Source organism: Notolabrus celidotus, chromosome 19, assembly GCF_009762535.1.
Source record: "Notolabrus celidotus isolate fNotCel1 chromosome 19, fNotCel1.pri, whole genome shotgun sequence".
Classification (NCBI taxonomy): Eukaryota; Metazoa; Chordata; class Actinopteri; order Labriformes; family Labridae; genus Notolabrus; species Notolabrus celidotus.
Genome location: NC_048290.1, coordinates 9,490,597 through 9,506,561, shown reverse-complemented (window position 1 = coordinate 9,506,561; position 15,965 = coordinate 9,490,597). Strand labels below are relative to the sequence as shown.

The 15,965-nt window shown below is 39.6% G+C and overlaps 1 protein-coding gene across 1 annotated transcript in view; it reads left to right on the top strand.

Annotated features, from left to right (window-relative positions):
- Window positions 1-15,965, top strand: part of LOC117830879 (astrotactin-2-like) — a 484,162-nt gene that overhangs the window by 346,925 nt on the left and 121,272 nt on the right. Inside the window, exon 12 of the mRNA XM_034709203.1 lies at window positions 7,338-7,488. Coding sequence (XP_034565094.1) covers window positions 7,338-7,488 — 151 coding nt within the window. The remainder of the gene's footprint in view (window positions 1-7,337; window positions 7,489-15,965) is intronic.

Genomic DNA, 15,965 nt, shown 5'->3' with positions numbered 1-15,965 from the left:
GAAGTTTGGTTACAGAGTCAAAGCTGTGCATAGAGGTGAGCCCAACTGTATGTTGTTGGTACCTCTCGACTCCATGCACCACAATAGGTACCTTTCCGAAAGAGAGATGAACTGCTATGGTCTGAGAGAATGAGTGATGAGGTCTATAATGATGAGACTTGTCAACCATAGTCCTTCACCCAGGATGCATCGCACAGATCGCTATCATTTTACCCTTTTATCCCAATAAAATAATCAAGTTTTCACTTCAGCAAGTTGCTTGTTCTTGTGAGCCAATTAGTGCCAATACTCTTGGGAGAGGTGTTCTCTTTTTGGTCATAAAGCCATATAACTCTGGGCATCAGACATTAGCTCACTTTGATCACTTTCCAGTGTTTGATATTCAAGACAGAGCTGAGATCCTGTTGGGTGTGCACACTGTATTCAGACTAAATCGGCTTCCCCGCATCATTGGCCTTTGACTTTGTATGTGCATCATATCATTTTTGGCTCATTGGGACATTGTGACGCATCAGTAACCCCAAGTAAATGGTAAATGGACTGAACTTGTATTGCACCTTTCTAACCTAGAGACCACTTAAAGTTCCTTTAAACTATATGTGATATTCACCCATTAACACCGCATTCATGCACTGACAGGATGCCATGCAAAGCGCCCATCAGTATTAACTAATTCCCTTGAGAAGCATTTATGGTTTAAATGCCTTCCCCAATGACTCTTTGGCAAGTGACTCCAAGAGCTGGGATTGAACCACAAGTGGTTTTAGACTCTATTTGAGTCTAACATTGCTGACCCACGCAGAACAGTGCATTGGACAACTCACTCCCATTCATTGTGTATTGCAACTATCTGCTTCCCTGTGCAAAATATTCTGGGATACCTGGCAGCGCAGATCTGGTTGGCAGTGCCACATTTTTATTATATCAAAATGACACATTAAACCCTAACAGTGATGTACTATGAGTATAGAAGCTTTGAGAAGTGCTGGTTTTGTTGAAAAGACTCCTCAGACTTGTTCAAGACTAAAAAGTGTAGCAACCAAGGTGGGCGTCGCATCTCTAGGCAAATTGGACACACGTCAGTTGGTCTGCACTGTAACACCCAAGGGTCAAACACCTACACCATCCAAGAGGGGAGAGCTGCAGTTGTAAATAGCAAAGAGTCTTGCCAAGCGTAGTATCAGACCATGGTTCAGAAAAACACTGGACACATTGGAAGAAAAGGCAGTCCCCTTCTTCCATCTCTATCTTCTATTCAGTCTTTGTCCTGAACACACACACCTGAGCATACATTTGAAGAATTAGACTGATAATTTAAGCAGCTGGGTCCTTCAGGAGGTTGCTGGCCTCACTCAGCATGATACTGATCGAAGCCCCAAAATCAAAGAACTCCTTCGATTGAGGCTCCTATGCGCTGAGGTGGTTTAGTACTTGGGCATATTAAGGAGGACCTTAGCCAGCTGTCTGTCTGTCTTTGTTAGGGGTGTACAAGTTCTTACTGAGGATTACCTCATCTGGCAGATGGTCTCAGGGAACTTTTGTTTGTCCAAGTGCCGTGGGACAAAGATGCTACAGAAGGGGATCTTGAGAGTGCTGGACACATGCCTATTTCAGTCTAATCCATTTTGGTCTGCAAAAAGTAGAAGATTTTTTAACAATTGTACTGTATTTGGCTTTCTATCATCCTAACCTGATTCTTTAAATATGACATTTTATCCAAGTCAGGATAATCTCTACCATCTATCAAAGTAAACATGAAATTATTGCTGTCTTGGGAATTCTAACTTCATTTATTTGGGAAAGTTTATTTCACATATCCTGTGGCTAGAAAATGCTAATCCAAACAAAGCTGAATAAATACAATTAAATACATGAATATGATACATCACCAGGGGAAACGGTTGGTTGACCAAAAGGTTAATAAACCCTGTTTGCAAATAAAAGCTCATTTGCAAATACAGATAATTGATATTCTTAATCAGAACAACCCAGCCCTGGTTTGATTAATATCCCCTGCAGTGCACAAAAGAAAAAAAGTGTAATTTTTCATAATTTTTAATGACTTTTTCAGAGACTTTATTCTGCCTATAAGAGTTGTGTGGATTTCAAAATGTTGTACAATAGCAGAGCTGCGTAGGTGACAGCGAAAGCAGTATGCTGAAATATAGTAGTGTATGGAAGGTTGCATTCGGTGCATCAATCCTTGGTACTGGGAATGACTGGGTGACTTCAATACTTCTAATGCATAATGGGTCTGGCATAACACATCTCAAGTTTCTATTGTGGACTGATAAACATTTCTTAATCTGCTGCAAACAGAAGGTGACCCTAATTATTGGTATTCCTAATTAAGTCTCCTGTCCAAATGTATTGGTTCCTTGCCTTTTTAACTCAACATTCATATCCTCGTTGATTCAGTACTCAAATCAGATGATCCCTTATAGTTGATAAGGTGTTCATTAATAATCCAGGGTGTAACACGGAAAATAAGGAACACCATAACTACAATATACATATCAGAAACATTGGTTTAAATGTAGTGAGGGTGAGCTCTTCTTTTGGCGATGGTGTAGGTGTAGTTGGTGGTTCATTTCACAGTCAGCTCCGCCAATTGAGTGGAACAGCTGGCAGCATCCTGGCAAATAAAAGCCATAGCAATCGAACCTGATTTGAATCCTTCCTTGTCACACACTCGTCCCCGCTCCCTGCATTTCTTGTGTTTGGCATGCTCTGTGTGTTTCGTCAAGCTCTCGCACTTAAAATGCGTGGATTCTGTGGCGAAAGTTACCTGCAACCTCCGTCCCAAAAGCTTTCCAATAAAAGCTGGGCATTGTGCCATTTCCCAAGTGGAGCCATTCCAAGTCTTTCTGCCATTCTCTCTCTGTGAGCACCTTTGCTGCTGGTGCGTCCACATTCACTACATCACTACATCACCAATCGCTGTCACTCACTTCATATTTTCCTTAATGTGAGCCGGCCTACCTCTCTTCAGCTCTTCTGAATTAGCCATTGTTAGCCCCCCTGACAGTGAAGTGCAGTAAAAGGGAATGATTGAATGCTAATATTAACCAATCTAACATCAGCATTGAAAGTTAAGAATGAAGCTGACGTTTGCTTGGTCATAAAAACGTTGGACTGAATGGAAAAGTGGTTGATTAGTGATGCCTGCTAAGAGGCATGTCGCTCGTGATTGACTCCAAAACACTGTTGCTCTTAGAGGGTAATGCCAACAAACCACTGTTTTATTGAGAAATGGAAACAAAAAAGGTTGCACCAAGACAAGATGCACTCGTACAAATCCTCCAAATATATTTTAAGGTTGCAAAGATCTAATTTCTGGAACATATATGACCAAAATGGTCATTATTTTGATCCCTGATTCACATTTAATTCTCGGACTGCTGCTGTGGAATTGTTCATTTTCTTATTCGGTCTGAGAGACAGTGACTGATTGGCTGTCAGCAAGAAATTCGTCAAGAAGGTTTTTGATTTTGCAAGAGGGAGCATTCCAATATTCTGTCAGTGAGTGGTAATACTTCACTGTTCACATAAGGAAGATGAGCCAATTATGGCTCTGATGTGCCATAAATCTCTTATGAAAAGCAACTATTTAAAAAGAGCTGTCCCTGACTCAAAAACAATGAGCGGCGATCCACGGCATTATGAATTCTGATCACACATGAGGAGACACTTTGAAAAAGAAATACAAGATAGAACTTTGTAATTGAAAAGGAAGGTAGACGGTGTCTGCCCACACCTGCCTGCAGTACATCCCTGGCAATATTAATGAGATATGAATTTTAAAGGTATTTTGTCAAGGCTAGGAAGAGCATTTCTGACTTTTTGATGAATTTTAATGCTTTGCCTTTCATCTTTGCCTGAAGCCAATGACAAGGTCACAATATACAACTCTTCTTACCAAAAATATTCAACAGTGAATACTCAATATGTCAAATGAGTCAATTGGATTTCATTTTGCCATCATTGCTCTTTTTAAAACTTAGCAAGATATGTCCCTTTTTTAAATAGATCATATCTGCTCTGTAGGAACTTTTCTCTGGGACATTTTGAAATTATATCAACATCCACTTTGTTATTCACGTTATTTGTTCAGTGGCCATATTTCCACTGCTACTCTGGAATGAAGCTGCTGCTCGAGCAGACAGTGACAGTTACCAAAATCTTCCTTACTCAGCAGGGTTTCCGTCTTCCCATCATTCGAGATCTTGTTGCTGTTTGTAGTGAAGTCACCCTCACAACACACAGGGTTCCCCGCAGTCACATTGCAAGAGACAGTGCTTTTTGTTTCTGTGCAAAGAAGAACACAGGGGTTGCTTACCCCTTCGTTCTTTCTGACAGCAGGCATGCAGAGCTCAGTGTATGGTTACAGCTGAGCATGCTGAAGTGAACTCAGCAGCTGAGCTTGCATTGGTCAAGCTGACATTTCCCAGAAGAAAGCAGAAAGATTAATCTTTTGGAAGGTAGATTCCACCTTTGTTTGTAATGATTTTTTATCAGCCCTGGCTGTGGCACTGGCTGACACACACACACACATACATACTGATACTTAGAAAAATGGATCAATTGTCCTGGAACTTAAAAACAACTATTACCCAGACAGAATGTCAAACTTAGAACGCCCCAGTAATCCCCTGATTTTTCATTTAGCTCTACCGCAAGGTTGGAATGTCTGGCTTTGATTGAAATGTCTTAACTTTTTAACGGAGACCCTGAAATATGGTACAAACATTCAAGCCCCACTCAAAAATTGTTGTCTTTCCAAGGCTGGCAAATGCTGCTTTGTCATGCCCCTTGGGGTCGTAGACCAACACACAAGAAATCTTATATCACTGTGCCAGAGACACGACAAGCTTTCAACCTACTCTGATGTAAATCCATCTGTAGCAAATTAGCGGCTCACAGCAACAGCTTCAAACGTCTAGCATGAGGAGTCAGGTGACAGCATGAAACACCAGAAAACCCACACAGGGAAAAGGTTGGAGTGTTTGATAAGTTACTTCAGGACTTTCACCTCGAAGACTAGGGGTGTGTGTGTGTGTGTGTGTGTGTGTGTGTGTGTGTGTGTGTGTGTGTGTGTGTGTGTGTGTGTGTGTGTGTGTGTGTGTGTGTGTGTGTGTGTGTGTGTGTGTGTGTGTGTGTGTGTGTGTGTGTGTGTGAAACAAAATGTCAGTGTTGAGTTATTACTTACTTAAACTCTCAGCTTTATTTTTCTAAAGCGTACCCAGTAGTTTTAGTGTCTGAGCCCAATCAGCATTAGATACTTATCACCAGTTGCACGATAGCATCCTAATTGAAGCTAATTATTATAGCAGAACCACCCAAACACTGGCATTTTAACATTTTCATTCAGAACCTACTGGCATACTGATGTTCGCATTTAGACCAAAGCTCTGCTGTCAAGTACCTCTCAGAGTCACTAGCTTGGCTAATCAACATGTTAATGAGTGAGTGTTACGGCAACTAGCGAATATGCCACAGTGTTAACAGGCAGAGGTGACTCCTTTCAGTGGGTTGAGTTGATTCAATGTGAAGTATCAGGTTGTCCCTGGCTTTTGCTGAAAGGAAATACATCATTGTTGTTATAGGGTGTTGGTAACCCAGGTAACCAACATGGCCTAGTAATAAGCTAATGTTAAAAATTAGCCTGGAGCACTTTTGTACAGTACGTTATAAGTCATCAATCTTGGTGAGATGGTCCCTCTCCATCTAAGTATATTAGGTCTCTCTCTCCTTCTCTCCCCCTGTCCCTTTGTATATCCTTATGTAATCTTTCTTTCACTTTCTCTTATTTTTGTTTTATTTTTTTTGGCCCACCTAGGTGTGCACGCCCTCTTTTACAGAACATGATATTAGCTGCCAATAAAAGATAGGCCAGAGTTCTAAGAGGGATGGTGATGGTTGCATGCACACAGTCACAAGCACAGAAGAAAAAGGTTTTTTTTCTTTTCTTTTGCTGCAAGAATAAATTGCATTAATATTTGACAGTTTGTGACAAACATGACACAAACCAGAAATATATATGCAGACAAGAGAAAGAGAGAAAAAAAGAAAGGAAAAAAAAAAAATAATAATAATAATAATAATAATAATAAGTCATCAATCTTAACCTACTAACATTTTAATGTTAGTGTTTAGCTCATAGCACTACATTCACTCAGAGTTGGTAGTATGCTGTATTTTTAGATTAGTATAGATAGAAGTTGCTTGTATAATTTGTAACAATAATGGCAAATGTGCTATGGATGAAGGCTAATAGTTTTTCTAGATTGAATACAATGGATGCACAACTTGCTATCCTGGTGTCTTCAGTTTTGTGAACTACCATATGAAGTTTTGAGATTCACAGGGATGACATCTGTTTTTCTTTTTTTTGGTGAGATCCAAAGGTGACCAAATTTGAATGACAAAGGGAAAATTGAGTCAGCCAAATTAAAAAATATATCATTATGCTATCCTGTATGTCTAAACTAAATATGAATGTGTTATGTAAAAACTGAAATACTTATATTTCAATACTGAAATTTCCTTTTTTGCTTTAAACTGTTATTTTCAACTTTTTTTCTGTGAGTGTGCATGCATGCATTCGTCAGTCCTTTCCATTTCCTTCTTTCTTTTTTCTTCATCGTTGCCAGAAAAGGCGGGTCAGGATGTCTTGGCCTTGGCTTGGTCCTGAGAGTTTATAGACGTGGAATGCTGGTTCCCTGGGCTCTCCATCCCAACACCGTCACAAACACAACCAATTAATGCCAATTCCCTGACTATCCCCTAGACATGACCCGACCAACATGAACCCTGCAGTGAAACTTTTGTTGAGTTAGAAGTACTGTACTCTACCACAACATATTACAAGCCCCGGGGTACATCTATTTAAAATCACTATTGGATCAGGTTTATTAATGTTTGCTATTGCACTGCCTGTCATAAAAATGAAGCGAGAGCTCACTAAGGAAACATGGCATGTTGGGAATGGAAAAATCAATAAAGCTTGTGTTATTGCGCATGCTTATTTTGATGAATCTGCATATTATTAATAGTTTGTTAGGCTTACTTTAGTAGCCTTTGAATAAAATACACAAGGGGCAAATATTACAAGGAGTCTTTATTTGCAGATTGAAGAGTGAAAGCCACAAAAACGCCACAAATGCTTTTTTAATTGTGCTTAAAACAGCAAGGTTATGATGGCATATTTTCAGCTGCTGAAGCATTTATTTTCCTCATGTCATCACTTAATCCAATATTTCCTTTTATTCACTGTGAAAACATTTGCAAAAGAGGCTGTTTTTCATGTTTTCAACCTTTTTTTTTATCCTTTTCAGGGAGGAAGCCATGATGTCCACGTATTTTGAGACAGTTGAGGACCTTCTGGCATCTTTCGGGCCTGTTCGTGACTGCTCCAAAGATAACGGAGGCTGCAAGAAGAACTTCAAGTGTGTGTCTGACAGGCAGCTAGAGTCATCCGGCTGCATGGTGAGTGGATTCAGGGACTTCTTTTACTTTTTGCTAATAAAAGGCTACTTTTCAGAGGTTGTACGGCTCAAACATAGGGGGTATGTGCTGTTTCTACATCTCTGTGAAAGATATGTTTGCTAGTGGTAGACTTAGTGATAAAAAGCCTATTAACAACATTTATTGTCCGGACTAGCTGTCAGTCGAATGGCTACTGATCTGTAGCCAACTAGCTATCACAGCTACCAGAAGGTGTTGACAATTGATTTCTGTTAGGCAGCAGACTACAGCCACACTAGTAACAGCAGACTCAAGCCTTTAACTCTGGCAAGGCACACAAGTCTGACAGATATGCTTTCTGTGCGTGCTAGCTTGTCACGTCAGCCTTCAACGTCCCATAGGGGATCATTGAAAAATACCAGGCGAACAGGAGACCCACTGGAGAGAACCAATAAAGTAGAAATATTGAGCAGTGCCTGTGCTACTAAGTAGTTATTGCAGGACTTGTGTTGAATTGATGGATTTAAAGTTCCTTCATTTACATAATCACTTTTTTTAATGTTTCTCTCCAAAGATATTGCCACTCATTAAATTTGCATGCCATCTGCTATATACAGCACGGCTTTTGTGATAATTCCAAGTAATTCATAATATTTAATGTGCTGTTTACAGACCTAATTAGTATGCTTTGGTGTTACTGTTTGCTGTTTACTGTATATATATGAACACTGTGGGCATATGCAGCAGCTATAGCTCAAACTTAGCACCAATAGCGCTTAGAAAATGCGTCCTGTATGCTTTTGATACAGATCTATTTGCATTGAAATACCAGTATGAATACATCCGATACATTTACAACAAAGCTATATTATTCCTCTTGATTCACAACCTCTTATTTGATTTGGGATGTAACTTTGTAAACTGCAGTGCAAAAGAGCTCTCCTCTTGGCATATTTACAAGTTCAGGGTGACTGGAAACTTCCAGTGCCAGGGTTTTGACAGCATGGGGTGGGCCTGGGTTGTAAAGTAATTAAATTGATGAGCCATCTCAATTGCTGGAGGATGCTTTGGTGAGTCATTAAAGAGCTAGGATGGAGCTATAAATCGACTGGTATTTTTTTTGTGTTTCTTTGTGTGTGTGTGTGTGTGTGTGTGTGTGTGTGTGTGTGTGTGTGTGTGTGTGTGTGTGTGTGTGTGTGTGTGTACCAAAGGCGAACACAGATACAGCAATTTACTTGTGTTTTTTTTTGTTTGTTTTTTATTTCACATCAATTCACTGAACAAGAAAAAGATTGAGAAAACATCTATTAATTATACTCATAAAAACATGACCTGACACTGGTTATGAAAGATAAATAACATTCTTGACACTATCTTAAAGCAATACTGCATACCATACCTGATAGACTTTGAAGTTACTCTGCCCACACCCTCTGCAACCCCCCCCCCCCCCCGCACAATTTACCTCCTACTGTGTAACCATAGCTACTTCTTATTAATAAATCTGAGTCATATTCCCCATCAGTCTTTGGATCGGAGACAGTTTCCATCCTTGACATTTTAAGTAGCTCGTGGCTGTTTTTTCATGTCAAAGATATAATGCTGTCAACTCAAAGTAAATTAACTTTAGCCCAAACGTGTTGATGGTGTAATGCTCATCATTTTCTAAATAACACAAAATAATAACCATAGGTGTCTAAATTCCTTTCTGCTGTGCCACTGGAGGACCAGGAATATTGATAATTTATTAGGAATATGCATGAACAGCTACGGTCTGCTGAATCAGTCAATCAAGACGGCTTCCAGTGGCTGAACATAATACACGGCTCTCACGCCTCGGTCTCTGTTTTTGACAGATCGAATGTTTCGTAACTTTGTTTTGATTAAATATGGATGCACTTCAGTGGCACCAATTTCAACCAACAAAACTACAGCATTTGAAAATCCAAGCAGAGAAATAATTGATATCCTTTTAGGTATTTTGAACACTTCCCTTATAATCTATTGCACAAGATTGTGGTGCCCTTTTAGTACCATGGGGCTTCTGTTTGCTGTAATGTTAGCTCATGCACATGTTTCCATACTAGCTGATACCTGCAAACTAATTCACAATGGCATCCTTAATAGTAGTTCTAACCATGTTTTATGTATTCTCACAGTGGTAGTAGCACTTGCTTCTTATACAGGTCTGCAGACTAAACTGGAATAGGCAGGTTCTCTATGAACGCCTCGATACAAAGATGAATCCTTATTAGACCCAGAGGTGGAAAGACTGCTGTGTATAAAATATGAATGAGCATTGGTTAACAAGCCCTTGGATTGTTTGTCAAACTTAAGCCCCTGGACATGTCGAGGCAGAAAAAAAATAGCTCCACATATGGACCTATTTTTCTCCTTACTGCGGTTTCCCCATTAACACATGCAGAAGTGGAAAAGGATAGTGCACTTTTCTTCCTCTGCACCTCATTTAAATGTATGGCAACCTTGATCATATTCTGCCTTGAACTCACACTCTGAGAAAGCACAAATGTTTGAAATATTACCCCAAAAAGGAAAATCAGAACAGCCTCACACCTCCACATGCAGCTGATTAATACACACGGAAAAAAGAGTGACAAAGCCTTCTAGTCTTCCCAGATTAACTCCAAGTATCACAGACACAATGCTATTATTTTCCTTTCTGACTCTTTTGGCTTGGTGTAATTTTAACCACCCTTGTCAGAGTGGGTGCTAACACAGAGCAGCGACATGCCACATGGAGGGGCTTAAAATCCATTATCAGAGCCGGTCCCTGAAGGCTGTCTGCTGCTCTTAAGACAGTTGAAATGCATTTACAAAGATTAAATTCTAGCCATAGCCGTTTTCTGAAGTTTTTGGAGACATTGCCTCGTTCCATTTCATTTTGCCTGTGTTCCCTCTCTGCTGCAGATGAGCACAGACAATGACAGGTGGTTTATTCTAGCACTTGCTAACCTCAGTTTATAACAACAGCTGTTGTAAGGGCACGCACGCAGGTAATGTTTTGGTGCCGGCATGATTCTTTTTCATCACTTGGATCATCAAACACAAGTTCCTCTTTTTTTAAGATGAATGTAGGAATGTGTTGGTCAAAAATGCTTACTGTCTTTTTGCTGTTTACATTTCTATGCATATCCTGCACTGTTTTTCAATGTTTAAACACTCATTTGAATGACACGTATTACTTAAATGTGGTCAAAGCTAAAAAGGTAACAGGAAAAAGGAGTATGGGTAAATAAACACTCGTTATATTTTCATTTGTATTGGAATTAGAATTAGGGATGTGCGGTTTAAGTCAACTTAATGATAACAAATTGTTACACTAGCTAGCTGGCACCAGAATGACTACTTAGTGAAACCAATTGATACTTTTATTATGGTAGGCCTGACATGCCTATCATGCACTTTATGCTACAGCCCCTGCTAGCCACAGTGCCTCACTACCAGGATGTAAACACTCAAAGACTTTTACATCAGTATGTATGGTGAAGTTTGGCAGTATTTTGATCTAAATGGTTGTTTGTTGGCCGTGCCTATGGTTTAACTGGCTCATAAACACTCAAATGGAGCAATGTGTAACCAGCACGAGCATGTGGATGGTAACCTCCAAGGAGGACAGAAGGCTGGTGGAGCTAGCTCTGCTAACTGTAGACACACTCAAAAAAAACTTTTTGACATTGTTTACCCACAAACATAGTGTTTCTGTGTTTATTCGTGTTAAATACAAATGTAACTGTTTCTGAGTGTTTTCTTACTTTAAGTCTCGTCAGCTAGTCAGAATTGAAATTCTATTTAAATGGAGAAATGAGTCCCTCCAGAACATCCCTGATAACAACTGTGATTTATTAGACTCAAAAAGAAACTCACATAGTTGGACTTGGTTATTTTAATTCAAGTATGCTTTCATTAATTCTGAACTAGAAACAGCTTTTTGTGAATTTTGAAAACATTTACCAATGTCCACAATTTTCAAAGCAAACTCATTTTAAGAGCTATTTCACATCACACTGGAAGTCCTTGTGAGCTCTTAAATTTGAGTGACTACATAAGCACATACAGTAAATTCTTATAGTATTTTACATGCCAGGGTTTCTAATGTAGAAAGAAGCATTTTTTGTTGTTGTTGTTGTAGTTCTTATCTTTTATTTCTGAAGCATTTAAAATCTCTGACTTTCTAGACTTTTTTTCAGCCCATGACTAAAAAAGACAGCTAATATATATATATATATGTATATATATGTATATGTATGTATGTGTATATATATGTATATATATGTATGATGATAAATACTCTGATTCCATGTTTTTTTGTTTTTGTAACCTGGACAAGATTGGACTTTAACATCAGATGTGCTGTAGGACATTCAAAACTCATGATAGTCCCCCCACTCTGCATGCAATCTTTTCATCAAAATACAAGCACTGCATTCCTGTAAATGGTTGAATTATTTGGGACTTGGTTTAAATTTTGTCTCTTATCTGCAACAAGTGCACCACTGGTACAAATTCTCACTGCCTCCATGCACCTTTCTCAATTATCATTGATGATTTTTTCCCAACACATGTCAGTGACCAAACCACCATCAGCTATATGAATAATGCCATTTGTTTTAATCCCATTAGCCATATTTTGCAGCTGTCTACTTTAACAGCCCTGTGTCAAATCCTTGATTCATCTCATTGGGGAGTTATTAGAGAGCATAGGGTATTTGGGAAAACACTCAACAGTTTGCTGCTGCTGCTGCTGATGCATCATCGTTTTGACTGAGTATTTCTCCAGCACGCCTGCCACCACAGGTACATGTAGGCACCATCATGAAAGTGCATTACATCCCCTTTTCATTTTTGCACTGGTAGACAAGGTCAGGTCAGGCATTCACTGCTCCGTTGTGGGCATGTGTGTTCATTGCACTCTTATTTGAAGTCTAAAATAATAAATATAATCATGGTGGCTTATGAAAGAGTGTTTTGTTTCTTGACTTGAAGGATAACTCCTGTGTGGTACTACTTCTGAGTAGATCAGCAGGGACGGCACAGCAGCATTGCTTTGTTGGGAGAGCCTAGACTATCCAACTAAGGTAGGGAATTTAGTTATAACAGAAGTACAATTGTGAGGAAATGACATTTTGCTGATTTTAACATTTGTCAGAATCTGATTGGCTGACTGAATGAGTAACGACTCAAATGTAATGACTTTTTATCGACTGAACCTAGACTAGCATGATTTGAGTTGTCACAATGGGCTCACAATGTGCAGAAATGTCCATTCTATACACTCAGTGGCCTAAGACTAAATTTAAAGTAGCCGCCAAAATGAACACAGGCATAGATACAGGTGTCAGAGATTATGGGAGCATGATCTGTATCTCAGTTTAACTAGTAAGAGGCTCATTTTCTTCTCACTTCGCACAGTTTGTTGCTCAGTCAGACAAAAGCTTGCCATTACCCTACATTCACACTCGTCTTGTTTCGTGTGCTGCTCCCCAACGTTGAATGCACAGTGTAAAAAAAATAAATGTGGTGGCCTCTTTTAATTGTATTCCAGCACAATAGCAGGAAAGTAGTGAGCAGAACTTCTGCGGACTGATGTGTTTTGTGTGAACAGAAACCATTGAGCTTTAACCCAGTGGTGTGGAATGAATGGTCAAATTCGTGTTGGACCTGTGGTCAATGTGCCGTGTCATCCGCTGTGTTTGTGAGAGCGAGGGAGTATTACTGATGCACTGGCTGAACTCTCCCGGGGCTGCTTGGTGAAGTTCAGAACTCTGTGAACACGGCTTTTCCTGGTAGCTTGCCATTTTTAAAGTTTAACTTTGACAACTACAGCAGCCTGTGGTTTCTGTGCTTTTAGGAAATAGCGGCATGTTTCTTTCTTTCGTTTCCTTCATGGCACATTGTTTTATCCTGCTACAGTATTCGTCTTCTTAATGGAGGTACTCAGAGGCAGAGCAGATGGGAGGATATTAGTAGCCTATCCTTCATCAGATGATGTCCCTTTTGGGACGTCTCTGGTAAAGTTGTTCAGATGCAGGGTTGGCAAAGACGTATTTTTAAGATCAACCACTAACGAAAAGCTTAATTCAAGCCTGTCAAAGCCTTGTTGTTTATAACAGTTCAGAGACAGATGCCATTTTCTCCAGTCTCCTCCTGAGGTGCTTGTATATTGTAGCAGAATGGAAGAGTTTATGAAAATGTGCAGCACACTCTAAAAGTCAGGAATTAAATGATGAGTTGTCAGTGTGGAGCCAGATTTCTGCTCGGCTGCGTCTGGTTTGCATAAAGAGTCAGCAGGGAGGGAAAAAATGGCAGCTCCACCCAAACACAAGCTTTTTTTTTTTTACAGACCCTCTTCCCCTAATCCTTCTACCCACAATCCCCCAGTATATCCTCACAGTGCCACATCCCTGACAACCAAGTATCATGACTCCCCCCGCCATGTTGAACAGCACAGCTAAGTGTACCTCATTACCACTCACTGTGAATGCCTTTTGATTTAAAGAGAAATATTAATAATTCGTTCAGGCTTGTATTTTGACACGGTTGGTTAAGTGCTTCATCAAGGTTAGTGAACCGCATGGATCCACGTTGCAGGCATGGTTAAGATTTAGCATCTTTACAAAACAGAATAAAGTGTCGTTAGAGAAACAGAAGGTATTTGCAATGAAACTAAAACATCATTCTACAAAAGTGACAGAAAGAATATCTGCAACTGTGATGTCTCAGGTGTGGAAGACTTGTATTTGCATATATGAAACATGGGCTTTGAACATGGGAAATGTGTAACCTTTTTGTGGGGCTCTGTAAGAAGTTATGGTAAATTCTTCATTTTTAATGGTGCCAAATTTTACACCACATTTAGAAAAGACGGCAAATTAAAGCTTTTTTTTTTCTTCAAAGCCCCAGTGAGGCATTTTCAGCTAGTTATGAAACAGACTGAAATTAATACTGCTGCCTCTCCCTGAGCTACAAAAGCAAACTAGACCACCACCAGCAGAATTAATCATTTATTTCAGTTATTTTTTTTATGACTGTGCACTGCCTCCAAGAGGGTAGGTGTCAGATGAAGTGAATTATGTCACGTTGTAGAAATTGTGCTCAATGTTAGTTCATCAGCTGCTCTTAATGCCAGCCCCCAGTGCAGCGGATTACGTCTTCACAACTAATTGGCAAATAGAAAAATGAGCGTTGCTTTCCAAGCACCCCTTTTTATGCTGTCTGATTTTACCAGCGTCATACTGTATGTATACTGACCGACCTCCTAAAACGACACTCCCCGTCTCGCCGCCTCAGATCATCAGATGCCAATCTCCTGTCCCCTATCACCAAGACCAAGCACCGTAACCCCACTCACTGGAACTCTCTCCCTCCAAACATCTGCAACTCTGACTCACTCCAATCATTTAAAAACCACCTCAAGACCTTCCTGTTCAAAAAAGCATAGAACACATAACCTCTACTCCTGCCTCACCTCTGTCCTTGTTCTGTTTTATTCATCTGCTTTATTTTTAATTTTTATTTTAATATTCTTTTTCTGTAAAGCGACTTTGAGTACCAAGAAAAGCTCTATTATTATTATTATTATTATTATTATTATTATTATTATTATTATTATTATTATTATTATTATTATTATTATTATTATGTAGGGTCACTGATGCCCACTCGGTTCTATACTCTGGGGGTCCTTGTTGCTGCTGCTCTCACTGCCTTGGCTTTTTTTGTATGCATATTAAAGAAAGGGGAGTTGTGCTCTCCCTACCTCAGGCTTTGGCATTCCACGTAGGCACATGGAATGGAAGGGCAAGGAACACCCAGAACAGGTCCATTCTGCCAAATATAACTTACTGTGTGCAAATGAATAATGCTTGATGAGAATTGTCCTGACTGAAACAGCCTTTGTTTATTTTTTTCACAGCAAAAATTTGCATGGATATACGTGTTTGATTGTTAAAAGAAAGCAAGATAATATTTTTTTTGTCAGAAAATACAACCAACACGTGCACACAACACATTTTGAGGCTCCAAAATTGTATTGGCATTTATTCAACTATTATTATCATTATTTAAATATTTCAATCATGCATGTATCAACACTTTGAGCCCTTGCAGACAATAGATTTCCTATAGAGTTTGGGTCAAGGGAGTTGGCCACCCAATCAAAGCACAGTAATATCAAGGTCTAAAACCATTTGTTAGTAGTTTTGGCACTGTGGGCAAGAACTTTCTCAAATTACTGATGGAAAATATGAAACTCTTTCACACTATTCTAATTTAAATGGTAAATGGACTGTATTTATAAAGCACAATTCTCAAGTCTAAGCACTTGTAGGAAACTGCAACTGCAGGAATGGCCATGTGGGGTAGTTTTAGTGTTGAGTGTCTTGCTCAAGGACACTCAGGCATGTGGACAGCAGGACCTTGGGTTGAACCCCGACCTTCCAACTGAGAGACAGCCAACTGTACCACTGAGCCACAGCCGC